The sequence below is a fragment of the Meles meles genome, chromosome 7 (assembly GCF_922984935.1).
Source record: "Meles meles chromosome 7, mMelMel3.1 paternal haplotype, whole genome shotgun sequence".
Lineage (NCBI taxonomy): Eukaryota > Metazoa > Chordata > Mammalia > Carnivora > Mustelidae > Meles > Meles meles.
This window is the reverse complement of record NC_060072.1, coordinates 73,435,045-73,461,601: the sequence shown is the minus strand read 5'-3', so window position 1 is coordinate 73,461,601 and position 26,557 is coordinate 73,435,045. Positions and strand designations below refer to the sequence as shown.

General features: G+C 49.7%; 3 protein-coding genes across 13 annotated transcripts in view; all 3 read right to left on the bottom strand.

The window, feature by feature from the left end:
- The window catches only part of LOC123946623 (cationic amino acid transporter 3-like), a 31,612-nt gene extending 29,094 nt beyond the window's left edge, over window positions 1-2,518 (bottom strand). For all 3 annotated transcript variants that reach the window (XM_046012210.1, XM_046012209.1, XM_046012206.1), the window contains exon 1: window positions 2,375-2,518. The gene's annotated coding sequence lies outside the window, so the exon portion shown is untranslated. The remainder of the gene's footprint in view (window positions 1-2,374) is intronic.
- The window catches only part of LOC123946625 (cationic amino acid transporter 3-like), a 245,849-nt gene that overhangs the window by 115,892 nt on the left and 103,400 nt on the right, over window positions 1-26,557 (bottom strand). The window lies entirely within an intron of this gene.
- The window catches only part of LOC123946621 (cationic amino acid transporter 3-like), a 51,944-nt gene continuing 34,659 nt past the window's right edge, over window positions 9,273-26,557 (bottom strand). For 3 of the 9 annotated variants that reach the window (XM_046012197.1, XM_046012198.1, XM_046012199.1), the window contains 4 exons: window positions 17,473-17,575; window positions 14,345-14,427; window positions 10,776-10,858; window positions 9,273-9,633 (listed from right to left, as the gene is read on the bottom strand). In XM_046012197.1, the coding sequence (XP_045868153.1) occupies window positions 9,342-9,633; window positions 10,776-10,858; window positions 14,345-14,427; window positions 17,473-17,524 (510 nt within the window). In that variant the 5' untranslated portion in view covers window positions 17,525-17,575 and the 3' untranslated portion in view covers window positions 9,273-9,341. Of the gene's footprint in view, window positions 9,634-10,775; window positions 10,859-14,344; window positions 14,428-15,382; window positions 15,438-15,524; window positions 15,959-16,050; window positions 16,126-17,472; window positions 17,576-17,674; window positions 17,802-26,557 lie in introns of those variants that run through there. The other 6 variants (XM_046012201.1, XM_046012200.1, XM_046012202.1 and 3 more) reach the window with 6 other exon arrangements.

Genomic DNA, 26,557 nt, shown 5'->3' with positions numbered 1-26,557 from the left:
ACGTCAGTAAAGACATAGTGAAATGCATCTTCCTCATTCGTGATTTCACACATTTATAGGATTAGTTTCAGTCAGAATCTAGTTCTGGAAATTCTTCACATTGCCATCACAGCAAAACAAGAGGTCAGTTTGACAAATCAGAAAAGCCTGAGCTTAAGCTTCTAGAGGTCTTCAGAACCTAGATGGGCTACCAGGAAGAACCAGAATGAGATTTTCTAAACAGGAAGCAGAAAGAGCTGGGAAAGCCAGGAAGGGTGTTCAGTTAAGGGATTAGACACTGATGTCAACAGTGAAAATCACTTTCTTTTCTATTTCCCCCTATGATTCTCTACTCCATTTTCTCAATCCTAAATCCTGCCATCACAGAGCACCTAATAAAAGTCCTCAGGAGAAAGCAGTAGAACGTAATCCATCTGCCCAACCATCTCATTTTCCAAACTATAGCTATAATGTAGGGGAGCACTGATCCAGTCATTTTATCCAAGAAGACTTATAAACAGCTTTGTTTTTTACCCAAATCCTTCCTTTCATTGTAAGCACAGAATCCAGAAATTCATCCAGTGGTCCTATCCATCACCAACTCTGTGTCTGCTGTTAGACTAGGAGTTGTGAGTGGTCAGAGCCCATGGCTCCTCCTACGATGAACCTCCTCCCAATACACACTCTCAGTAATACACTGCACACAAGGTGGCTTAGGAAAGGCCAACTGTCTCTCTGGATACCTTCCTTCATATCTTTACGTGTGTCCTTCTGTCCTCCTGTGAAAGGACTCGGCTATCTCTGTTTCTCCATCCTGTCTCCCCAGGCTTGAGTTGGTTCTGAAGCAGCCCTTGGTGGCTACTCCACACCACCATCTCCTTTGGACAGTTAATTGTTTTGTTTTGTTTTGTTTTGTTGCAGAAAAGATACCAGATGATCTCAGTCATATGAAAGCTGTATTCACCTCAAAGTCCTGAGCTCTTCTCCAAATATACATCCATACGACATCTCCACCAAGAACCACCTGCCTCACCCCAGCTCAGGCAACAGAATCTATAACAAAGAGCCTCTGACACCTCTTTTTACAGGACACTGTGAATCCCTCTTCCTAGATCTTTCCCAACCCCACTCTGCTTTGTGATTTCTGCGATAATCAAAGAAAAAAGGGACGAGGTTAAACCAAATGAATATCATCCAAAAATCCTATTTTTCAATTTGGAACATACTTGGTGTAGAAATTGGCCTTTCTACATGTTTTGCTTCAACTAAGGTTAAAATGAATCTGCCTTCTGGAAGTACATATCAATTGATAATGGAGAGAAGCAGCCCAAGAGCTGCTAGAGGGCGAGAGAAGGACAACCTAGAAATCAACATTGGCCACGTGTAATAAAAAACACAGGTGTCCTGCATGGATGTGCAGTGTTGTCTGGGCTTCTGGGGTTGGGGTGCTGCCCGCAGTGTACATGGCAGTCTGGAGGCAGGGAAGGTGGAGAACCATTTAAGGTCCAAGAGCCTTCGAAATAAAAAGGATTGAAAATATGTTTGTGATAACAGCAAACCACCTCTTGATGACTCAGAGTTGTAATGAGCACAAGGCAGCCACACCCCAGGGGACCTTGGTAATCTTTCCTCCTACAGCCTGACATGGTCTATAATCAATCCCCACCATAACTTTTTAAAATTATGTAAGAAATGCATGGAGATTTTTTCAACATGTATAAAAATAGATATTTAGCTCCTTAAGCCTGGGGGGAAAACCCTCTAACACTCTCTGACAATGAGCAGCCCCCTTATCACACTGGACCTGCTATTCTGCAAAGTGCACACCAAAGTCCTCCCTAAGAAGATAAGACACAGAGACTTTCAGAATCTCCGGTAAGAAACAAGGTAAAACACGAAGGAAGCAGCAAAGACCAATGAAAAAAATCTTCATTCGTTCCATGAACATGTCTAAGCATATTATGTGCTGGGCCCTGTGGAAAAGACAAAGATGAAGAAAGGAAGCTCTGCACCAGGTGAGCAAGGAAAGACCACACAGGAGGGCAGGACAAAGAGGTGGGAAGGAAGCTGGAGGAGAAGCACCAAGAAATAACCTCCCTAACTCATATTTTGCTCATCAAAGCTGAGAACCTTTCTGGGCTGGAGGAGAATGTGTAGGCTTCCAAATCCTTCTGACCCAAACAAACCTACCTGCCGTTCCCAAATGCTCATGGTACTGGTCTAGCAACTCCCAACCAAACTCTAGCTCTGGTGACATAAAATAACCTCTGCTCAAACCCACAGGACTTCTATAGCCAGTGGCATTCCTAGCCCAGCCATCTTCCTCCCTGGAGGAAGATTTCCTCCAACTTTTCTCGGTTTCCTGCCAACTCTATAAATAGGAGAAGTCACTTACCCATGGGCTTTCTCTGTCTCAGAGGAGAAACAGGAAGAAGATGCAAGCCAAACCCAGGGACAGTGAAGGAGCTTGGCCAAGCACAGCCAGGACTTGGAGGAGAGCTCAAAGGGTGCGTTCAGGGAGTTGAGGCCCTGGGGAGGAAAGTTCCTCTTGGAGGAGGGGACTCAGGGGTATGAGTACTAACAGGGCTGGGCCTCAGGGAGTTGAGGCCAAAGTGCAGAAGGGGACTGGGAAGGATGTGAAAGTAGGAAGGAGGTGGTTTAGCTGGAATCCTGGAGCAAGGATAAAGGTCGGCAACGGAAGACCAGTGGGGCCCTGCATGGGTGAGGTGGTGGACTGAGGCTTAAATGGGGCTTTGTTGGGTGATGTTTTTAGCTGTGAATTTAGAAGTAATAAACTTTCCAAGGTCTGGGGTGTGGAGGAGGTCTAGCTGGTAGGAGGAGAGTGTGGGGAGCCTGGTGGAGCCCGGCCTGTGGAGATTTGTAGGCCAGTCCCAGATCCAGTGAAAGAGCCCACTCAGCAGTCCTGTAATCAAGCACAGAAGCACCTGCCCCCACAGAGCTGCCTCTCCCAGCATCTCCTACAGGTTCCTCAACCACCACCATCCATCCTGGCCCCTCAGCCACATTTCCAATCACACCAGGAATAAAACTAAAAGGAACTTGTCTTAAGCTTCACCACGACGGATTTCCTGAGACAGTCACTCAGCGTTCACAGCATATTCTGACTGAATGAGCATCAGCCTTGCACTGGAGGAAGTAAACATGTGGTCCCGCCTGCAGAGCTTCCTGCTCTAGACAGTCATATTGAAGAGACCCCAGGACCCTGAAACAGTGATCAAAGGAAGGTGCTTGCTCCTTTCCAGAATGTTAATCTTCAAATAGAGGCAGAACTTCTCAGAGGTGGAGAAGGCAGGAAGTACTTAGAGACCCAGGGCTGAATGCACAAGTGATGGGCCCACAGTCCATGGGTCACAAGGAAAGGGGCAGCACTGTCTCTACTTGTCAATGCTGACATGCCTCTAAACCCTCAGTTCTGTGCCTCAAAGACTTGGGGTGGAAGTGGGGGGAGGGGAGAGGAGGTCAACAGCAGGTTCCTAAAGGGACAGAGTCTATGCTAACTATACTAAAACAGAGCATTGAACTTGGAGCAGAAAGAAGCGCTTCAGATCTGAGGAAGAATCTACAACTGAGGAAAACCTACCAATCACACTGACCCTGTCCTAACACATCTGCAGGAGACATGGACCAAGGGCAAAACAGAGCACCTCCTGTGTTCCAGGTGCTATGTGGGGTAGGGGAGGAGTGGCCCAGTCAAGACTACAGAGCCAGAATTCCTAGAAGCAAAGGTGACAGGCAGGATTGGAAGGAGGGCTGTCATGACAGAACAGAAGGAAAAATATCTGGGTGTTTGATCTGTGTCTGTTCCAATAGTCCTATGTTGTGTCCCCTGCCTCAGCTGGGATTTCCCCAGATGTCACCTGCTTGAGGGCAATAAGGGCAGGTGCATGGAAGGGTCTGTCTATCCATACATCTGGTCCCCAGATCAATCCCTTCTCCTGTTCCCTTGTGCTATTCGCTGCCTGCTGGGTAGAGGGTGGGAGATTGGGGGGAAGCCCAGGACCCCCAGACACCAGGTAATAAAAAGAACTGGCCCAGGCTCTGCTTTCCGTATCTCCCACTGGCCACCTGCTGTGGGCTGGCAGCCTGGAGGCCCTAGGGCCTTGCATTAGGCATGATACAGATCAGCGGTTCAGGAGTGGTGCCTTGAGCCTTGGCACTATGGGCCACGTGCCTCCAGCCCCTGCTGAGCCCCTGATCTTCTTAGCAGAGGCCCTGATCTCCTGTTCCTTTGTAGTCTACTGCCCACCCTAAGGCCCCATGGAGAGGGCAGCCTCCTCAACTCCTTTTAGCCCCCTCAGGAGCATGCCTAGACCCCCTGCAAGCTAGAGCTGAGTTCCAGACGCACTTCTTGGCCTCCCAGGGTTGTTCCCAGAGTGCATTATAGGAGGTGTCAGAGCCTTCGACCACACCCCAGCACCAAGGCCAAGGTTCTCAAGGTGGACTTGCTCCTGGTTTTCCCTGCTGCTAAGGAGTCCACTGCCATCTCTGCTGCCCTTAGTGTTGTGTCTCCAGTCCAGCTGGCCCAACAGTGGACACAATGCTCTGAAGGGCCTCCTGCCCCACCCACTGGTGTTGTTGCCCACTGTATAGGCCGCATCCATCTCTGCCACCACCATCACGGCAGCCACCACCATTGCTTTCATAACCACATCCTCGATGGACACCATTACCGGGCTCTCATCCGTCTGGGAGAAAAAGAGGAAGAGCAAGGGGCCCTACACATGCACCCTATGCATCAAGGAGTTCCAGAACAGCTACAAGCTCCGGAGGCAGAGGCTATCCACCCGGTTTCCAAGGATGGCCAGGTCCCCTGGTTGCTATGGAAATGCCCACCATGGTGCCCCTGAGCCTCCTGAGGACCTCAGCTGAGCGGAGCCCCCAGCGGTGTGCCCACAGTGCGGCAAGCATGAGGACACTGTGAGCTACTGCAAGGGCGCGCAGGACAGGAGGCGCAGTGCACAAGCCCTACAGCCTCTCCCAGGGTGGCCAGAGCTTCCTCTCAGCAGTCACGCTCCACAGTGCCCTCCACAGATGGCCCTTCACATGTGACATGTGTGACACCTTTTGCTACAAAGGACCTACTGCAGCACACATGGTACCACACGGGGAGAAGGTGCAGTGTCTTGTGTGTGGCAAGACGCCAAGCACGGCTTCTGTTTACGACCACACGCAGGTGCTCTGCCAGGATGGTCACCCTGTCTGTGAGCACAAACACCCCAAGGTTCATCCCGCTCCCGTGCACACTTAGAAGTGTGATAACGTTCAGAATGTCCAGGGCTTCCATGTAATACACCCAGGAGCTCGTAATTACATTTTTTCTCCAAGTTGAAACTTTTAGCCTCCTCCTTCCCTGTGGACACACATCTTTTATGAAACACACTGAACCACATCCTGGACATTTGAAACTGCCTCCATAGAGGTGGGCTCAAATTCAGCAGAAGAAATTTAGAATCCACTTTGGAAAGGAGTTCCCTTGAAGGTAGGGTAGATCAATGCCAGGACCTGAGACACACACACACACACACGTATATCATGCTCACTTGGACACACACTTCTCTAGACAGCTGTGCACACACACATCACTGCCTAACACATCTCAGGGCTCCCTCCAATGTCCTCATTTCCAATTCCAGCAACTTCAGAACCCCCAGCCCTGCTGTGAGCATCTGCCTCCCTCCTCTCCCCTTCATGCTGATGCCCCAGTCCAGCTGTTGATTTCCGCCCATCTCAGGTGTCTCCTGCCTGGCATAGGGTTGGCTCATTGGCTCATCCTGCTTCAGAAGCAACAGAGAGAGCTTCTCCTCCTCTTATCCTCCATCCCTGCCCTGCTGGGTTTCTCCTTCTACACCCCTCCTGACTCCCCTCCTCCAGGCAGTCTTCCCTGATGACCTCACTGGCTCTGATTCTGAATTTGCCCTGCTCCTATGCACCCATGGCTGTGTGCTGGTTAAGTGTCACTGGGTTACTCTGCATATGAGTGGGCAGGGAGGCAACTGTCATCTCCCTAGGGCAGGACCCCTTGACCCAGTATTTCAGACAAATGCCAGCAGCCCCCGCCCCAACCATACTAGACTGGGGATGGTCCTGGGAACACTGCTACCTGGTTGTAGCAAACACACAGAAAAATGACACAGGGCTCTGACAGTCACTGAGAATGTCCCCTTCTGTCACAGGCTACAAGTGTCACTTTCACAATGACCTTCAGAGCCATGGGGCGGGGCATGCCCTCCACTGTGTCTTCCCACATCCACCTCGTTTTCCCCTGGAAATACTGCTTCTCAGCAGGATCCTCACCCTCTTCTCCAGCCTCGGAAACACTGGGCCCGCCCTAAAGGACACCCATGTGGCCCTGGTGAGGAGGCTCAGAGTTGCCCTGCAGTCTGGGAAGGGGCCCTCATAGGGGAAGCCATCATGAGCCAGTCTTCTGCAGGGGACATTGTCAGCACCACTGGGAAGAAGGTGGCACGCTGGGGGACAGGCTCACTGTACTCAACCCAGGAGAGAGGGACAAGTCACCCTGTGAAGCATACATGGCCACCTGCCCACCTCACCCCAAGGTTGTGTCAGCCTATCCCAGCTCTCTGGGGAGACAGGAGCCTGCTTGCCTCCTCCTGCCTATGATCTGTTTCCCCACAGCCCTGCCTCTCCCAACCCTTCTCTCCCTCCTGCAGTGAGAGGTGCCCTCCCTTCCCCTGTCTCTCCTGCACCCCTGCCTCCAGCAGTTTCCTTCTCCACCTCTGTCTCTCTCTGTCCTCTGTCCCTTTCTCTGCTCCCTTCCTCACTCTCAGTTTCTCTCCCTATGATCTTAGTCTGGACTTGGCTATTTCTTTCCCAAATCAGTCTGTCTCTAACCTGCATCTGGTTTCTGTCTCCCCGCACCCCTACTGCTCAGGGCAGGGGCTGCAGAGGGAGGGGACATGGGGAGTTCCTTTAGTACTAGAGGACTCCAGCTTTGTGACAAGAACTCTGAACTGCTGCGTTAAACACACACACACACACACACACACACACACACACACACACAGAGGATCCTCTCTGTGCATACTTCTACGGCGGTCTACTCACGCTGTCCTCATGTCCATGGATCTGTCTTGGGCTCTGGGTCCACGGCTTTCCCAGCCCCTGAGCCTGTGTCTAGTCTGGGTCTCTGCTACCATTAACCTTGCATGTCTCTGTATCTGTCTCAGATCTTCTGCTCTGCTCTCTGAAGGCTCCTCTTGCTCCTCTCCTTGTCTCCTTCTGTCTCCTGATCTCTCCATTACACTGCCCACTGAGTCCCACTTGACTGTTTATGGGCGTTTTGGGTGTTTTGGGTTATGGGTGTTCCGACTGGCTCTGCCTTCTTGGTCCCAGTCTATAGGACCTGGCTGAAATATGGGTCCTTTCTGTCCCAGTCACTCTGTCAGTCTTCCTCTTCCTCCTCTTCTTCACAGAGCTGCCTCCTTTATCAGAGCGTGGGCTGGGGGTGAGGGCTCAGAGGGAACACAACAGGCAGCCCTTCATGTGGAGGATGGATGGCTGACCATCTAGGGGACAGCACGGCTCCACTGCAGTTCTCTGCTCCTCACAGAAGATTCTCCAGGACTCTAGATGCAGGTCTCCTCCCTGCCTGCTATGCTGCCTGGTCAGGCACTGAGGCTTGGCCCTGACCTACCCCAGTGCATCCACTGGGAGCCACGGGAAATTCTGGAAAGGCACTCCAGGTCCCCTCAGTCAGCTGCCTCTACATCTTGGGCATTCTGAGAGGAGGAGTGAGGACAGGGGTTAGGCTCACTGGAGGTCCTTGCTGAGGGGCGAGAGGGGTTGTGTGCACCACAAACAGCCTGGGAGCTCACTCTGCATCCCACAGGAGAAGTGCCCAGTAGCTCCCTGCACCCCTCAGACAGACACACAGAGGATACCCAGGCCAGGGAGGAGCTGTGACAGGTCTGCAAGTACAGGAAGGGGAACAGAATCTATGTGCGTCCCTCCTTTACCCCTCTGGCACCTGTAACCCTTCCTTGTCCAATGGAAACTCTGCATAAAGTCATTGGCTCCTATTTCACCAGGTGTCCCCAAATAAGCCTCTAAATAAGTGGAACTCAGTCCCTTCCAATATTCCTCCCCACTCCCACACCCACTGACTCACCCTCAGCCCCTCAGTATCTGCCCCCAGGACAGTGTCTCCTGCCAAGCTCTCCTAGCATCTCAGTGATCATAGGACCCCAGCTCAAATCCCAGTCATCCCACCCCCTCCTCCTATCTCATTACCTGTTGCCCCTCCCTTGTCCTCTCCCCTCTCCTTGCACATCCAATACAGCTTGGTCCCCTGGGGGTCTCTCTAAAGACAGGCAGTCACTAATGAGCACTGAGCACTAGAAGGGGAGGGCCAAGGGCAGCCTGGTCGGGGGACAGGACTCCAGAGCTAGAGATAAGGAGTCCTGCCAGCACCTGTCACACAGGCCATCTCCCTCCAGCATCCATCTTTACTCACCCTGGCTCCTGCCAGTAAATCCCCTGCTGAGGCTGATGGACTGAGCTCAAGTGTGAACTCACAAAAGCCTAGAATCATAATGCCTGGTCTGCTCCCAACCCATTTTCTCCACGACTGTCATACCCCTGCCACATTCTTTGAAAACTCCAGATGACCCTGGGCACTAAGGTTGTAGATGGAGCCCAAGGGGAAGAGAATTTGCTCTCTCTGCTCAATCTCTTCATCTCAACCCTTTGTCTCCACCGCCCATCCCCCAAATCACAACTTCACACTTGGGTCAATGGCAAAGAGGGTGAAATGTCAGGAAGACATCCCCAGCCTTCAGGAGATCCTGAGTGCCTCCAGAAACCAGAGGAGATTGGGGGAAAGATGGACTTGGGAGATCAAAAATCTCTTTTCCTGATAAATGCAATTTCCACTAGGGGGCAAGGGACAAGGCCCTGAGGACTTGAGGGGAAGCTTCTCAGCAGAGGCTTGTGAAGGGCTCAGCGGCCACAAGAGGGCAGCGGAGACCAGCGCTCCCTGCAGAGCCAGCCCTGGGCCCTGGGTGCTGAGACAGAGCTGGGCTGCCTGGGCTGGAGGGTCTGGGGCTCTTGCAAGATCCCAGGAATTTCCGAACACAGGAGTCTCCTCCTGCCACCCTTCCCACTGTCATGCCTGTTAGGGTCTGTGATCAAAGGAACGAGACTGACACAAAACGAAAACCAAGCAAAGCTTTATTTCGTGCCATGCATCAGAAATGAAACTGACCGGTAGGTGCCCGAGCCCCTTGCATTAGAAATCAAACTGACCGATAGGTGCCTGAGCCTTGCTGGGGGCCACCGCCTCCTTGCCCTGGGGTCCCTCCTGGAGGCTCCCTTCCTCACCCTCACTGTACCACAGGCCGCTCCTGATGAGGCTGCTCCTGACAAAGCCGCTCCCACCAGCGCCACTGCTCGGGCGGCGAGGCTGCTGCAGATGAGGCCGCTCCCCGGGATGAGGCCGCTGTGATGAGGCCGCTGGTGATGAGGCCTCTCCGGACGGGGCCACTCCCAGCGGCACCGCTGCTTGGGGTGGTGAAGCCTCCAGCAATGCCGCTCCTGTCAAGGCCGATCCCGGCGGTGCCGCTGCTTGGGGCGGCGAGGCTGCTCGCGGCGGCGAGGCTCCCAGCATTGCCGCTCCCGAAGATGAAAAGGGCACTGTCACTCTCCACAACACCGACACTACCACTACCCTCATGGCTCCCAATGGCTCCTGCTACCGGATACCCTAACTCCTCCTGCTACTACGCCCCTGCCCCTTGCAGCCTCACAGACCAGCCTTTATAGAGGTGATCCCGGCCCACACACAGGTGGCCAATGGGATTGCAACTCACTTCAGTAAATTTATGCATGCCCCGCTGATTGGCCTTCTCCTCTAGCTGGCCTGGCCCGCCCCTACACTGCCTTATTCCCTTCAGCCCCTGAAATGCTATCACTTGCTCCAGGCCCCTCCCTTTTCTGGTCCCCAGCCCTGGGGCTGCTGGCACAGAAAGACCATCTGGCATTTGCTTTATGGTTGGAGAGCAGGTGACACCCCAGCTCCCAGAGGTGATGACTCACAGGGGCCCAGCGGAGGACCCTGGCCTCCTTCCTCCCCCACACCATAGCAAAGCCTGGAACCAGCTGGAAATTTCCTCAAATCAGATCAAAGACATCTTCAGCTGAGTCTTGAGGCTCCCCCAGGGAAACAAACACATACATCCACACACACACACATGCAAATACACAGATGCTCACACTCATGCAAACACACAGATACATATCCTCAATTTACACACATATACACACCCACACATCACAGACATTCTCGCGTGTATGCAACACAAAGATACATACTCACAAACTCATTAACAGACAGGCATGCACACCCAGACTTACACATTCTCATACACTCATCAAACACACTTGTGCACACATGCACACCACTCTAGTCCATTCTTCTAATGATCCAGAGTCCCGTCCTCTACATCCTTGACATCTAGAACATCTGGGGGAAAGCAGGAACACCCAAAGGAAAGCTATTTCCAGTTTCCTGGCCCACACTGGAGCTCCCCTCCCTTATCCCCCTTCCTGCCACCAGGGTCTCTAGGACTGTGACCCACACTGTGGGAATGCAATATGCAGAGATAACTCAGTCCTTCAAACAAAAAACACTTCAGAGCACCTAACTGTCACCCCCACCCCACACGCACCCCCAGGCCTGTAGCCGAGGCAGACACAAAGAAGAGTAAGACCTTCTGCCTATTGTGTGGGGGGACGAGCAAGAGCTCACCAGCAAGTACCTGAGTTCAAGTCCTGCCTTTGCCTCTTCATATGCTGTGTTTATTGGGCCCTTGACATCACCTCTCTGAGCCTGTTTTATCACCTGTAAAGTAAGATTTACAAAATTTACCTAATGTGTGAGATTAAGACAGGTGTAGCTTCCATCAGCAATGGGGCCACCGATGGAGAGTCACCCCCTCCTTTAACCACCCCTACTGTGAGCATCTCCCCAACACCCTTCAAGTCCTGCTGTCCCTGAAACAGAAACCCCATCTCTTTCAGGCTCAGACCACCTGCTGCCCACACCTGGGGAAACTTGATCTCTGACTAGGCCAGCTCCATCTGACTCCCCAGCCCCAATCACCCTCTCCTGGTCCACCTTGCCTCTTGACCCTTTACAGGTCACATTTCCCATATAATCTTTACTGTTGCTGACCGTAGCCCTGATGTTCCAGGGGAGCGCTGTGCCTGTGCATCAGATGGACTTGAAGGGTTCATCAGCCTCCACAGCGCTGTCCCATGGAAAATGGTCTTTACTTCTGTGAATTACACCAATTTTAAAACATTCTTTATGGACACAGTGCAGGAGACAGTTGTAGGACAGGGATTGCTGTGCTAAGTGGTCAAGGGAGAGATTTCATCACCCTATGAACACTGAACCATCCCTCAAGGAAATCCCACTAGGTTTTGTGCTCAGAGCTGGAAGCAACCCAGCCCAACCTCACCCAGATGAGTATCCCCTGCAGGTGCCTGAGGCTAGGGGGGAGCAGAGATCCCACCCCTACTCCTGATGCTCCAGTGGCCTCCTCAGCTCCTCTCCAGAGTCAGGCCTCAGAATGACTGGGAAGTGGCTCAGGAGGTCCTACCCTCACCTTCCTGGGACCTTCCAAGGACCATAAAAACACAACCTTTACTTGCTACATCCTCCCAGATGCTGACTGCTGGGGAACTGCTGTCTGCTTCCCCTCCTCCCAGTGGGATCCTCCTCCAGTCCTCCTTCTAGACAGCTGGTCGCCCTGATCATCTCTGTTTTCATCTGCCATTGTCATCCTGGTGCCTTCACCTCCCCTCACTGTCCACCCCCATCCCTCTGACGACTTCCCTGCCCACCTCCCACTCTGTCCCCTCCCACATGGACAACCTTCTCCCCAACCCAGCCTGCCACCCTCCCTCCTGGCTCACCTCCCTAGACTCCCCACCACCCAGTACATCCACTTTCCCATTTCCTCCATCTCTCTAGCCTACTGCATCCCACCATTCTGGCTCATTTCTAGTCATTTCTGTATCTGCTTTCACACTTCTCCCATCCTTCAGAATCTAGGGAATAGGGCAGGGCTCAGACCCAATGAAAAGAAGGACATTTGCTCCCTTCTCTCTCCTCCTGCCCTCTGCCTGTCCTCCCCTAACCCTCTTCCTGCAGGCAGACCAGGTCACATGCTGAGCTGAAGAGACATTTCCCCATCCTCAGAGTGATGAACTGTGGTGTGCAGAAGAAGAGGGTGACCAGGGAAAACCTGCTGGGCCCTACAGTCCCACCTGGGGAAGTCCCACACACCACAGGGAGCCCCGCCTCCTCCTGAGTGACATCAAGGGGACAGGGCTTGTTCAGCTCACAGCTCTGCTTTTCTGTGCCCCTGTTTGGAAGAGACCCTTGGCAGTCCTGGGATCTCAGGATGGCTTGATGACCTGGTTCCACAAAGCCACTCCGTCTCAGGAGAGGGCAGAGGCAAATGGTGAATGTTCCCCATTGGGTCATCCCAGCATCTCGGCCTCCACTACAGCTGAAGCTAGACTCTCCCTCACTCCCAGCACAGGTTTGCAGAAGAGAAAGGACTTTGCACAGTCTGTGGGTTTTTTCTCCCTGCAAAGCAGTGACAGCTGAGAGCCCAGCAGAGGGCTCATGGTTAGCAAAGACCCTGTGTGTGTGTGACAGGACTTCAGTCTCCACATGGAAGGCAAAGATTGCCCCCAGAGTCTCACCTCACTTTCTGCCTGTTTGCTGTATGCGGTCTCCCACCCCCCGCCCCACCATATCTTGCTGAACCCCAGCACTACTTGGGAGAGGATCTCCCTCTATGTGTCCCTTTCATTCTGTCCCTCCTCCTATCAGGCCCAGGATTTCTGTTTCAGAAAACAAGCAGCGCTGTCTGCTCCTGGGAAGTTCTTTCTCTCCTCCTGCTTTAATCCTTCTTGCTGCTGTAAGTAATCCTACTGTCCGGGAACATTGTGGGGCTCTCTCCCAACCTTCCCCTTCTCCCTACTTCTTCAGCTTCTCTGTGCTTGTCCCAAATAACTAGGTGTCAGATCCCAGGCTTCAGAGGAGGGTCTGGACCTGAGGGTCAAGACAGGAGTCTGAGTATCTGCCTGGCCTGCAAGGGGAAGGCAATGCTTGGTTACCAGGGTGCGAATGGCCAAAGAACACTTTGGAGGTCTTTGCACACAGCACGTGTGTAATAAGCGTGAAAGGTCCATTGAGAAGCTGGTCTTAGGTTGGTAAGGGAGGGTGAGGGAAAGGAATGAGGCTGGACTGCTCTGAAATGGCTTCTCCCCATTCTCCTCCCTTCCCCTCTGGGCCAACTGGAGAGAATGTGTTCTAAGACAAGGCCTGAGCCTGAAGTCCTCCCTAGGCTGAGGGGTGTCCTCCTATCCATCCACCTCCACCCAGCTCAGGACACCAGGGCATCCACCCTCAAGAGCCCAACCACTGTTGCCCCTCCCCATCAACCCCACACACCCTCTCTTCAGTCAGGGCTCCCAGATCTCAGACCCCTCACCTTGCACACCAGCCTGAATGCCCACATTCTCACAGACTCTTAGGTGACCTCTTGACGCTCCTAAGCCTCAGCAGTCAACCTAGTAGTTCTTAAGCTTTAGTCAGCACCCTGAGCCCACATGATTATTAACTAATGTTTCTCCACATCCCTATAGATCATGCATTATTTCCTAGAAAATGACAGAGCCCTTCTGCACATCATGAAACAGAAACCAAAGAGTCTTGCACAACCTCAGGGCACTGAGATGCTCTCTGTAGCTCTCACCATCTTGTCTGCTTGTAATCAAGAAATTTCAGAGAACACTATTCTCTCTTTACTGACTAACTACCCTGATCTCCTTTAATAACCCCAGGGCCAGGGAGAAATCTCAGAGCTGGCCTTTGGACAAAGAGTCTGCATTCTCCCCAGCTGGCAGGCTTCCTGAATAAAGCTCATATTCCTTTGCAATCAAAACTTGTCTTCAGTATGAGCATTTCGAGTGATGGGCAGCCGAACTGGGGTCTCAGTAACACTCTGGGCTCTGAAAAGCTGAGCTCTTGGGCTTTGAGACACTGGCACCACCAACTCCCTTGGATCTTCCTCATTCCCAGACAGCAGAGGAGCATTAATTAATTCGCTTGTGCAACCAGCCATAGGCAGGATCTCATCACAGCACAACACAGGGATCCGCTACTGACACATCTTGACCCCGGGATGCGGGCACATACCCACTTCACAGCCAGCTGCTTAGCTAGTCATCACTTGTGCTGACACTGTGGCTCACAGAGGAATCCCCAGCTGCCTTCTCCCACTCTCCAGCCCACCCCCAACAGTACCTGCTTATGGAACAGGATGCTGGAAAAACTGGTTGGAGAAACGTTGAAACTTGCTGGGGAACAGGAGGCCAGAGGTGGAGTAGCTGAGGGAGGAGTGGGAAGGAAGAGTTAGAAAGAAAAGAGGATTTTCTTACCCATCACTTTGGGCTATAAACAGACTCTGCATTTAGTAACTGCAGCAAGAGGGAGTGTTGGCTAAACTCCACGAAGGACTTCCTGAGGAGCTGCTCCCGTAGGATGGGGCTGGGAGAGGGCACCTTTCTCCTCACATAAGCAGGAGGCAGGAGATGATGGCCACCAGATGGGGGAGAAAGGGAGAAAGGGCAGTTTGAGGAACTCAGCTGTCTGCTTCCCTCCTGCCCCCCAGCGGCAGTTCAAGGGAACAGAGAGGAGGCAGCCTCACTGCAGACACAGCTAGACAGCCCCCCAACCCCAAAAGTCCTTCCCACTGACTTTGTCATTTTGCTCACTCCTCAGTTTCTCTGAGATTTAACATATGGACTGTCTGAGCTGCCGAAAATTGAATTTTCTTCACTGAGACTGTCTACCCACAAAAAGCAGTTCATAAATTCCCCACATTTTTCAGACTTCCCGCCCCCCTCTCCACCCAACATTTCTACAGGGGACTCAGGTATTTGAACGTACAACTCAAGCTTAAAGGCAGGGCATGCGCAGTACTCCCCGCGGAAGTCCAATTCACCAAGACCGGCCCTCACTGCGCATGCTCAGATCCGGTCGCCCCCCTGCACAGGCCACTGCTGTCAGGACTGAGGGCACGGGTCTTCCACAACTGGGGTCCACCTGCTCCATATAGTATATACAGCGGGTCCCTGCGGGGGGACTGAAAGGTCCCATGCCTCAGCCGTGCTTGTAGGCCCCAGCCCTAACAGCAGTGTGACAGCTGTCACTGCCACACAGGACAGAGTCAGATATCCCGACCTGCAATGTGCACTCCAGTTCCCCCCCACCCCAGGCTCGGCCGGGGAACAGCTCAGCTCCACCCCCCCTCTAAGATCAGAGCCCTGCTGACACTCCTACCTGGGGGTACAGCCACGGTAGGAAACATCCTCAAGTCCACAGGCTGTGCACGGACACGGACGCAGAGGTAGAAACACGCCCTAGGCTCTGGTAGGGAGTCTCCTTCACACCATGGCAACCACTGCAGTCCCCTCCTCCTTACCCGAGCCCAAATGCACATGGAGGTGCTCCTCCATGAACTACAGCCTCGTGCCTCATTCGTCCTCCCCAAGGAACAGACACCACTTTCCACCATCAAAGGGTATATGTTGGCAACCGGTTACCAGCCGGAGTGTGCTCTCTCCATAGGACTCCTCGTCACCCTATTTATTCATTCATTCATTCAATTTTTTTCACTGTTCCAAGATTCACTGTGTATGCAACACCCCCAGTGCTCCAGGCAATAGGTGCCTCCTTAATCCCCACCACCAGGCCCTCCACCACTTTAGCCTTGGGGGGGCCCCGCCTGGCAGAAGTTCTTTGTAATACCTGTGAGGGCCTGGCCTCAGAGGCTATAATGCATGGGCAAGAGGTCAGGCTGATGGCCACCACCAGGTAGCTTGTGCCCAGAGTCAGACTGGGGGACATAAATGTCAGGGCTGAAGAAGTTGGGAGTGGTTGTGCCTTCCCCACTTGCCTCCCCCTCCCACCCACCCCACCCCCCGCTGGCAGAGGGACACCTACATCACCTGAAGCCCCGTATTTGAGATGGCAGATCCACGGCTCCAGCAGGTCTGGATTCCTGAGTTACCTGACCACAGCCTCTACAGTGGACGATGTGAAACAGATGTTTATTGTGGGAAGCCACTGCGGTCTAAAGGTTGTCCTTTGTAGCTGTTAGATGCCCCCTATGTCATGCACCAATCAAAGTAATGAGACCACAGCTGCAAACCAGGGGGCTGGAGGCACAGCAGATTTGGTCTGTGATGCGTGGAAGGCAGAGAATTGTTCTTTGAATCTCATCCTGCTGTGTGACTTTAGGCAAGTTCTTTAGCCTTTCTCAGCCTGGGTTTCTTCAGTGATACAAATTCATGTTAACAATATGACACACTTCACAGTAATGGTTGTGAGGATCAAAAGAGTCCAAGAATGTAAAAGGCCTTTGAAATCAGGGGCTACACATGTGATTGGCCATCACTCCAACAGGTGACACATCATGCTTATTAAAAATGTGTTGAATAAACAAATATGAATGAAGGGATGAAATAAATGGGTGGGGAGTGCTTGGAACCACATCTTGCTCCTCACTAATAAGGGAAGGACCAGGGTGATCTGAGCACCATGTGATCAGACTGGGTCTGTGGGTCTTTGGGGTGAAGTGGGAGATACAAGAGTAGGGCATTAGTGAGAACCTGAAACCACTCCACCCAGTCCCAAGAACTGGGAGGACAAAAGAAAATGGATAAGGGACCCTAAAACAATCCAAAAAATCAGACTTTGCCCTAAAATTATGTTAACGTATCTCCTACTGTTATGGACTGAATGTTTGTGCCCATCCCTGATGTGTATGTTGAAGCCCCAAAGCACAGTGTGATGGGATTTGGAGATGGGCCTTTGGGGAGGCAATCAGGGAGGGTTAGGTGAGGTCAGAAGGGTGGGGCCAACATGCTGGAATTGGTGCTCTTATGAGTAGAGACCAGAAAGGTGAGGACAGGTGAGGACACCCTGAGAAATCAGCTGTCTACAAGCCAGGAAGGGAGTCCATATCAAGAACCAAATCAGCCAGCACCCAGAAATGTGAAAAATAAATCCCTGTTGTGTGTGCCACCCAGCCTACCATATTTTGTTATGGCAGCCCCAGCGAATAGGGATGCCTACTTCCCACAGAGGCCACAGTTTAGAAACACTAGTAACAGCCTACAGTATCTGATACACCAGCTGCTTCTGCATGTTTGCAAAGCACCCAGCAGAGCGTCTGGCCCATGCAGACACTCAGGAAATACTAGCATTGTGATTTTTCTGAGAAGACATCCTGTTATAGTGGAAAAGATATGGGTTTCAGAGTAAGATTCTAAGTTACCCTTAGAATTTACATCTCTTCACCTATAAAACTGACCAGCATCTTGAAAGTCATTGCAATGATTCTGGGTGTGAAAGAGCCCTCTCCATACCTAGGCCCTCAGCTAGTGGTGAGTCCAGGACCAGCATCCATCCACTCAGCATTTATACATATCAGGCACTGGGCTAGGTGAGGCACTACCAGAGCTGGGACCTCTACAAAAGAGAAAAGAGGCTTTAAACTTCAGAAAATAGGATTCATCTTGCAGCAGCTTCTTCCACAGCCTCTGGAGAGACTTTTGAAATCATGTCCACCTTCTCCCAGCCCCAGTGAGGACTTCATCTGTATTCCTACACCAACAGTTCCAAGATCTCACAACTTCACTCAGCAAGCATTCTTCAGCCCTTAACTGTAGCTTCCACTGGTCCTCACGGTAGTATTCCCCTACTTAAAAAAAAAAAAAAAAAATCATCAGGGAATACTTTCCTAATCCTTTTAAAATTTTTTTTAATTTTTTAAAGATTTTATTTGTTTGTCAGAGAGAGAGAGAGAGCACAAGCAGGGGGAGCAGCAGAGGGAGAATCAGGATCCCTGCTGAGGATGTAGCCTGATGTGGGACTTGATCCCAGGACCCTGAGATCATGACCTGAGCTGAAGGCAGACGCTTAAGTGACTGAACCACTCAGATGTTCCAACCTTCCTATTCCTAGTGGGAATCAAGTCCAAACCTTTTAACATGACATATTGGTTAACAAAACATTAACTACTATATAACCTAGAGCCCAAACAGAAATGGATTTATTGGTCAAGTAAAGTCTAAAATACATGTTTAATAGGCAGTTCTCTGCATAGTGGTGATGCAGGGTTGCTTCTAACTTGTGGCCCAACTGTCCTCTCCTCAACATCTGGCCTTCAAAGTCAGTGTGCTTATGGGCATTTGCATCAAATCACAAAGAAAAGAACATGAAGAATCTGCCTTGGGAGGCTTCATGGGCCAAGCCTGAAAGTGGAACATGTCACTCAAAGGAAATTGGAAAAAATGGGATTCAGTTGTGTGTCCAAGAAAAAGAAGGCAAGAGATTCTTATAAATACATAGCAGGCTCGCCTCACCTGGCATACAAAGTTCTCCACACTTGGCTTTAAATTTACCTTTTATATTTGATCTCTCAAATTTGATAGCCTTTACCTTTCAAACTTGATACCATTATGCAGGTATAGATATTCGTCAGCTTTACTGAAGTAACAACCAACCCCCAAATCTCAGTGGCCTACAGCAACAAAAGTTGTTTTTACTTTTTTCCTTTCTTTTCTTTTTTTTAAATTATGTTCAGTTAACCACTGCATGATACATAGGTTTTGAGTAGTGTTCAATGATTCATTAAGTGTAACACCCAGTGCTCAGCACAGCACATGCCCTCCTTAACGTTTATTTCTGACTTAGGTATATGCAGACTCTAGGCAGGCTATAGCTCTGCTCCATGGGTCTTCTCATTCCATGACCCAGGCAGAAGGAACAGTTCTTATGTGGAATATGCCCCTTCTGGTAGCCGAGAAGAAGAACAAGAAAGTGGAAATTCTCACATGCAAACATGGCAAATGCCTTTTCATATCCCATTGGCCAAAATAGGAACCATGGCCAAGTCCAAAGTCAATTAAATGAGACGTATATACTCCAGCAGGAGATACGTCAAGTCACATGGCAATAGGTTCAGAGGGAGAAAATAACTAATTTCAAACAATACATCAATCTATTAGAGATGCTCCCCTCCATCCATGGTACCTGATAGACATTACTCATTATTCCCAGCACACTTTCCTCAGCATCCTTCTGAACACATTTCTGGCAGTCGTTGCTAATACTCCAGGTGAAGCAAAAGGAATGATACCTCTAAAATTGATATGCTGTACTTCTGTGACCTCATAGGTTTCCATAAACATTACAGATTCCCATCTCTGAATATTTAATTCAGTCTGAAATAAGCTCAGCCTTCCTAGACCTTCTCTTGCCAGACTATCCAAAGCCAATCCATCCTTCAAGGATCTACATTTCATGTCCATTCTTTCAATGAAATTCACTGAATGCCTAGCACAGTCCCTCACAGACGTAGTTGCTGAATGAACCTATTTCACATCACCTGAGCCTTAGACACAAATGCTCAGTAAACATTCTCCCTTGATTAATAGAAGTGTTTCCTAGAACAATGGGAGCTAGTATCACATGTAAAATGTGGATAAAAAGAGGGCCTACTATATACTGTTGCATTAAATGGAAAAAATTCTTAGCATAAGCACATTGCAAGCACCCAATATACGGAAATTGTAATTAATTTTAACTCTAGCTGAGACCTGTTTTCTTCTTTTCTTTTATTTTTAAATTTTATTTCATTTTATTTTTTTCGGTGTTCCAAAATTCATGGTTTATGGACCACACCCAGTGCTCCATGTAATACGTGCCCTCCATAATACCCACCACCAGGCTCACCCAATCCTTCACCTCCCTTCCCATCCAAAACCCTCAGTTTGTTTCTTAGAGTTCACAGTCTCTCATGGTTTGTCTCCCACTCCGATTTACCCCAACTCACTTCTCCTCTCCATCTCCCAATGTCTTCAGTGTTATTCCTTATGCTCCACAGGTAAGTGAAACCATATGATAACTGACTCTCTCTGCTTGGCTTATTTTACTCAGCATAATCTCCTCCAGTCCCATCCCTGTTGATACAAAGTTGAGTATTCATTCTTTCTGAGGGAGGCATAATATTTTGTTATATATATGGAAAATATCTTCTTTATCCATTCATCTGCTGAAGAACATCTTGGCTCTTACCACAGTTTGATGTTTGTGGCCATCCATACAGATGGCCCTTCTTTTCACTACATCTGTTTCTTTGGGGTAAATCCTCAGTAGTGCAATTGCAGGGTCATAGGGTATCTCTATTTTTAATTTCTTAAGGAATCTCCACACTGTTTTCCAAAGTGGCTGCACCAACTTTCATTCCCACCAACAGTGTAAGAGGGTTCCCCTTTCTCCACATCCTCTCCAACACCTGTTGTTTACTGTCTTGTTAATTTTGGCCCTTCAAACTTGTGTAAGGTGGTGTCTCAATGTGGTTTTAATTTCAATCTCCCTGATGGCTAATGATGATGAACACTTATTCATGTGTCTGTTAGCCATTTGTTCATCTTCATTGGAGAAGTGTCTGTTCATATCTTCTGCCCATTTTTTGATATGATTATCTGTTTTGTGTTGTTGAGTTTGAGGAGTTCTTTATAGATCTTGGATATCAGCCTTTGTCTGTAGTGTCATTTGCTGATATCTTCTGCCATTCCGTGGGTTGCCTCCTTGTTTTGTTGACTGTTTCTTTTGCTCTGCAGAAGCTTTTGATCTTGATGAAGTCCCAAAAGTTCATTTTCGCTTTTGTTTCCTTTACCTTTAGATACATGTCTTGAGGGGCACCTGGGTGGCTCAGTGGATTAAGCCACTGCCTTCGGCTCAGGTCATGATCTCGGGGTCCTGGGATCGAGCCCCGCATTGGGCTCTCTGCTCTGCGGGGAGCCTGCTTCCTCCTCTCTCTCTGCCTGCCTCTCTGCCTACTTGTGATCTCTCTCTCTGTCAAATAAATCAATAAAATCTTTAAAAAAAAAAATAGATACATGTCTTGAAAGAAGCTGGTATGGCCGATGTTGTAGCGGTTACTGCCTATGTTCTCCTCTAGGATTTTGATAGATTGTTGCCACACGTTGAGGTCTTTTATCCATTTAGAGTTTATCTTTGTGTATGGTTTAAGAGAATGAGACCACATTTTTCTTCCAGCCTTTATTCTGTGGGGAAGACTAATCCTGACTAATGACACAGACATGTCACCTTAATGTTTGTGGAGCCCAGCGACTTACTGTTAAGCACACAGAGATTTTCAGGTGAAAGGCACCCAACAGGCAGGCACCAGACACCTTATTTAGTCATAACAGCAAAATAGGACCAAAACATGTAGGGAAAGCAGAGGCTTCATAACTTCGTACAGCAGGGGATTAAAGCAGGCCCCCGGAAGAGCAAGTCAATCCTTCAACTGTCATCCCTGAACACGGATACAGGGAGAGAGATCATTGGAAGGCCTCAGATGCTCTTGGGGGCTCTGGGAAGGGAGTGGGCAAGGGCAGGGGAAAGAAGGATGCCCAAGTCCATAACTTGACTTGGGTTGTGGGACGAGTGAATCCTTTACTTCTCCTAAATAAAGACAGGACCAACAACAGGTGCTGCTATCCCAAATCATTTAAACCAGAAAAAGGCTTGGGCAAACCAGGCCCTCAAGTGGCTTGTTTAGGAGTTGTGACTGCTCCTGAGTTATATATCAGGCCCCATTTTCAACTTCATTCTTTCTTCACCTCCCCATCACTGTCATCACCTCAGGCAATGGATCCTCTTCCTAGACCTAGAGGCCAATCTAGGGGAGCCCAATCCAGCTGTGTGAGTACTGGCAGGCCCCTGGCACTGAAACTAAGTTGGCAAAAGAAAAAAAAAATATCTATGCACAGCACACAGTTTTTATATGGGCTGTCCCTGAGGTTGAAGCAAAGAAGAAACTGTTACCATAGCTAGTAGTTCCTTGTCCCCTATATAGTAGTAGCCATAACATACTGGCAAGAGCACTGCCCTTGGAGTCTGGCACCCCTGGTGGAGATCTACCATCTCATTGCTTTGTTGCTTTAGATCAATTCCATAACCATCCTGGGCTATAGTTTCCTACTCTGTAAAGTGTGGGTAACAATGATACCTATCCCCCAGCCTGTTGGCAAGAGCAAATGGGAGAATGCACAACAAAGCATTCTGCCCCTTTAAGGCATTGGAAAGAAGGCCTTAGAGCCCTAAATCTTCCCCCACCATAAGCATTATTACACATCTGATGAATGTTTCCAGCTGTTACAGATTTTATTTGTTGGCAGTAGTTAGAGTTCCCAAGCTTAGATCTGTGGGGACAAGTCATCCCCACTTAGAAACCCAGAAAAATTGTATTTGGAGAAAACATGGAATAATTTTATTTTTTTTATTTTTTATTTTTTTATTTATTTGACAGAGAGAAATCACAACTAGGCAGAGAGGCAGGCAGAGAGAGAGGAGGAAGCTGGCTCCCCACAGAGCAGAGAGCCCGATGTGGGGCTCGATCCCAGGACCCTGGGATCATGACCTGAGCCGAAGGCAGAGGCTTTAACCCACTGAGCCACCCAGGTGCCCCAAACATGGAATAATTTTAACCAGGGATTTTTCCAGAGATGAAAACCCAAAGAAACTTCTTATTCTCAATCCAATCCTTATTTTAGAGGGAGAAGTCCCCCGTTTGTTTCTTTTTTTTTTCTATCTCTCTCTCTTTCTGTGTGTGTGTGTGTGTGTGCGTGTGTGTGTGTGTGTGTGTGTGTAAGTGGCCCACCTTTCCTCTATTGAGTTCCTGTTGCCTTTAAAGTTACTACACTCCCTACTTCCCCATCCCCCACTTTAGTCTGGCACAGGGTTGTGATGGTTGGGGGTATGCGCATGATGAGTGACCATGGTTGAGTGGATGCTGTCCTCTTTGCTTGACATAGGATGAAGATTAGTGACTGAAAAAGATCAATGAAAAGACCATCTCACAGCCCTGGGCTGAGTTCTCCTGATTGTTGTTCCTCACCCTGCCCCCATAGTTCCCAACTAACTCTCCCCACCTAACTTACAATACTTCTTCCTCTCAATCCCATCTTATAACATGCCTCCATCTACCCATGTAGGCACTTAGAATTGAGGCTAAATGGAGTAGAGAGAAAATGGGAGGGAAATACTAGAGCTTGGCTAACACTCAGTCAAACCGGTTGGTTTCTAGTCCTGCTCCTGGCAAGACCTAGTCTAAAGAATGTCAGGTTGTTTTTGAACTCTCTCTCCCTTCGCAGCATCATGTATACATTTTCCCCTCTCAGGCCCCCTTACTTCCCACCTTCCAGTCTATCCCCTAACTCCTATGCCTTTCCCAGCTCTAGGTTCCCACTTCCCAACTCCCTGCCTCACCAAGTTCCTGCTGAGGATTTCTCTTCACCCTTGAAGCAGCTGCCTCCAGAATTCTTGACTTCCTGGAGCAGTAGAGTCAAGAGAAAGAACCTTTCTTTCCCTATATTCTCCCTTTCCCTCCATCTCTTGAATGAGAGCAAACGCTTTTTTTTTTTTTTTTTCAATTCGGAAGGTAGACAACTGGGAGACTGGGAGACGGAAAGAACTGGGACTTCAGGTGCCTGAGGATTGGGCGGTTGGATCCCTCAGCCATTATCCAGCTCTGAAGGCTCACTCATTACTTTCAGACACTTGTGTCTGTTTTCAGGTATTATTAAATATTCCTGGATACAGCTGGGGTGGGCAAGACTTTCTCAGAAAGAACAGGCCCCAGACTTCTGTAGGATTTTGAATTTAAGAACCAAAAGGTATGGGGGATGGGATGGGGAAATGGAGGCTGAAGAATTTGGAGTGCTCAAGGGTATTAGGAGGTGGGAAAGGAGGGACTGCAGGGGCAAAGTCTCAGATACTGAGACTTAGTCAATGGGGCTGTGGAAAGGGAACAGAAATGAGAGAAATCATAACACTAGGAAGAGCCTAGAGAGAGTCCAGAGTGAGGCAGGATGGGGACTTTCTCAGAAGCCCAGACCTATGTCCTAAGACTAAGAATGATACCTCCAAAGAGTCATGTGACCCTCAGGGGCTGGAAGCCAGATACACCTTCATCTCCAGGTGTAGTGGCAGAGGCTGTAGGTGGGTGGGGATGGAGTTGGGAGGGAGAAGTGATGGATTGGAGAGATTTTAGAATATTAACCATTTTTTTCACAGAAGGGCAGATATCTGAGGGCAGGATGGAGGAATCATCACTAGCCTGGCATCATCCTGAGGTGGAGCCAACTTTCGGAATGTAGCCTGGACAGACATCCCCAACACCAAGGTGGAATGTCACTATACCCTTTCCCCAGGCTCCATGCCCAGTGCCACTGACTAGATTGGCACCTGCAAGGACTCCCTGGAGCTCCTTTTGGCTCAGATTTATGGACCATGGGTTGGTTGGAATGGGGCAATGACTTAGTTCTTGAGTTCTCAACATCATGTTGATAGAGAAGAAGGGAGAACGATGTCACAGATGACAGAGACCATCTGGGTAAGCGAAGCTCATCTTCTCCCCATCTTAGCCTTCCTCTTTCCTCCATATTAGTGTCCCTCGACACTCCATGTCTGTCATCATCCTTGCCTCTATAACTGCATCCTGCCCCCATTCAATCTCTCAGCCCTTTCTGCCCTCTCTCACTGGTAGTTGCATCAGCACACCCCTCTCCTACCATGGGCTCTCACAGGTAGAGGCTGCCAGTGTTCAGGATCCCACATATTCAGAAAAATATCTACGAGGGACAAAATGGCAGAGAAGTAGGACCCCATGTTTCAACCGGTCCCCTAAAGTGAGCTAAATTTCTACCAGAACATTCTGAGCACCCATGAAATCAGCCTGAGATGTAAGATTATAAACTCCTGGGTCTCTACGGGGGCTGGAGACATCAGTGAAGAGGTTACATGGAGTGGGAATACTCGGACTGATACTAGGGGATAAACAGAAAGGGGAGAGAGCCACCAGAGCAACCCACTGGAAAGTAATACCCCAATATCAAAATGCCCTGTGATTGGGAAGCAACATTAACTTGGAGTCTGGTTAAAAGCACTCAAAAGGAGCAAAAGATCTTAAGGGATAGCTGGTGCAATCGGGTGGTCTTGGGCACAGGCCTAAGCCCATGGACCCCAGACAGCCCCTGCTAGTGACCACCAGTAGCAGAGAAAGTCTGGCTGGGCCTTCAGTCTGCAGTCCCTGAACCTGTGGCTTTCCACTGCTTGCACCACCACTGGGCTGGGCACACTCCCACCTGCCACTGAGAGAATCCCTTATGGGCATCAGCCAACAGCATCTAGGACCGCAGCCTTCCAGGACAAGCTGAGGGTATGAATGCTTCCAACATAAGCCTGAGAGAACCAGGAACAATCTCTGGTTGGGATCTCTTTGCATCAGCTTTCCACAACATGCGCATGCATCCCCACTGCATGCAAGAGCACTAGACATGCCATGGACCCCAGAGAGCAGTCCCAGCAATGGCGCTCACCTTAGTTGGGGTTCCCCATACCAATATTGCTCATAGCTTTAGTGGCACGGGGGTGCAGACACAAGCAAGGGTCTTGGCGACCACTGGGATGGTGGCTGGGGTGCGCACCACCTGTGGGAGGCTGGGGAGTTTAGCAGAATTTGCAGAAGGGGAGTCTGTGTGTTCTGGACTACCCAGAGGGGAGCAGACTGAGGCTTCTCTCTGAGGAGGAGGTCTGGGTGTAGACAGATTCTTCTCTTGCTCTGACCCTCTGAAAAGCCACAAAAAGCGGGCAAAGAATGAAAACCTCCAGAGAACAGAAGCCTAAAAAATCAGTTTTCACAGAGACAAGCCCCTTGATAACCTGCAGGGCAACTCAACCTAAGCAAGACTGATGGGAGAAAAATGCAACAGACCCTTTTGGGTGGTGACTTCTGATTGCTCTGAATCTTTCCAGGGTGTACCTCGCCTGGATTTGGGGTGATATATTCAGCTATACATCCCCTCAACCACCTCTCACCAAAATGACTAGCAGGAGGAACACCCAACAGTGGAAAAATTCAGAGACTGTGCCCTCTCCCACAGAACTATTGGATATGGACATAAACAGTATGTTGGAAAGGGAAATCAGGGTAATAATTATACAGGCAATGGCCAGGTTGGAGAATATCATTGGCGACAACACAGAATCTCTAAGAGCGAAAGTAGAGCTGATCTGGCAGAAGGATCACCACACATTCATGTGGTCTTTAGCCCATGCCAATATCCAGTTCTAATGGACAAGGTAAGATGGAAAACAGGAAGGGAGGAGCTAAGGGAATAAAGGTTTAGAGGAGGGTAAAGGCTCAGAAACAAAAATTAGGCACAGAGGAAAGGAAATATAAGTGCAGATAAATAAAATAAGAACCCAATCCATCAGGGTTCAGCAGACAAAAACTCATGGGATTATTACAGAGTCATCTACTTTGAAGTGGAAGGAACTATAGAGAGCCACTAGTCCTGCCTCCTACAAAAAAAAAAAAAAAAAAAAAAAAAAAAGGAAGTCCTTTAGGGAACCAGGTATAAAGAAGAAGGAAAA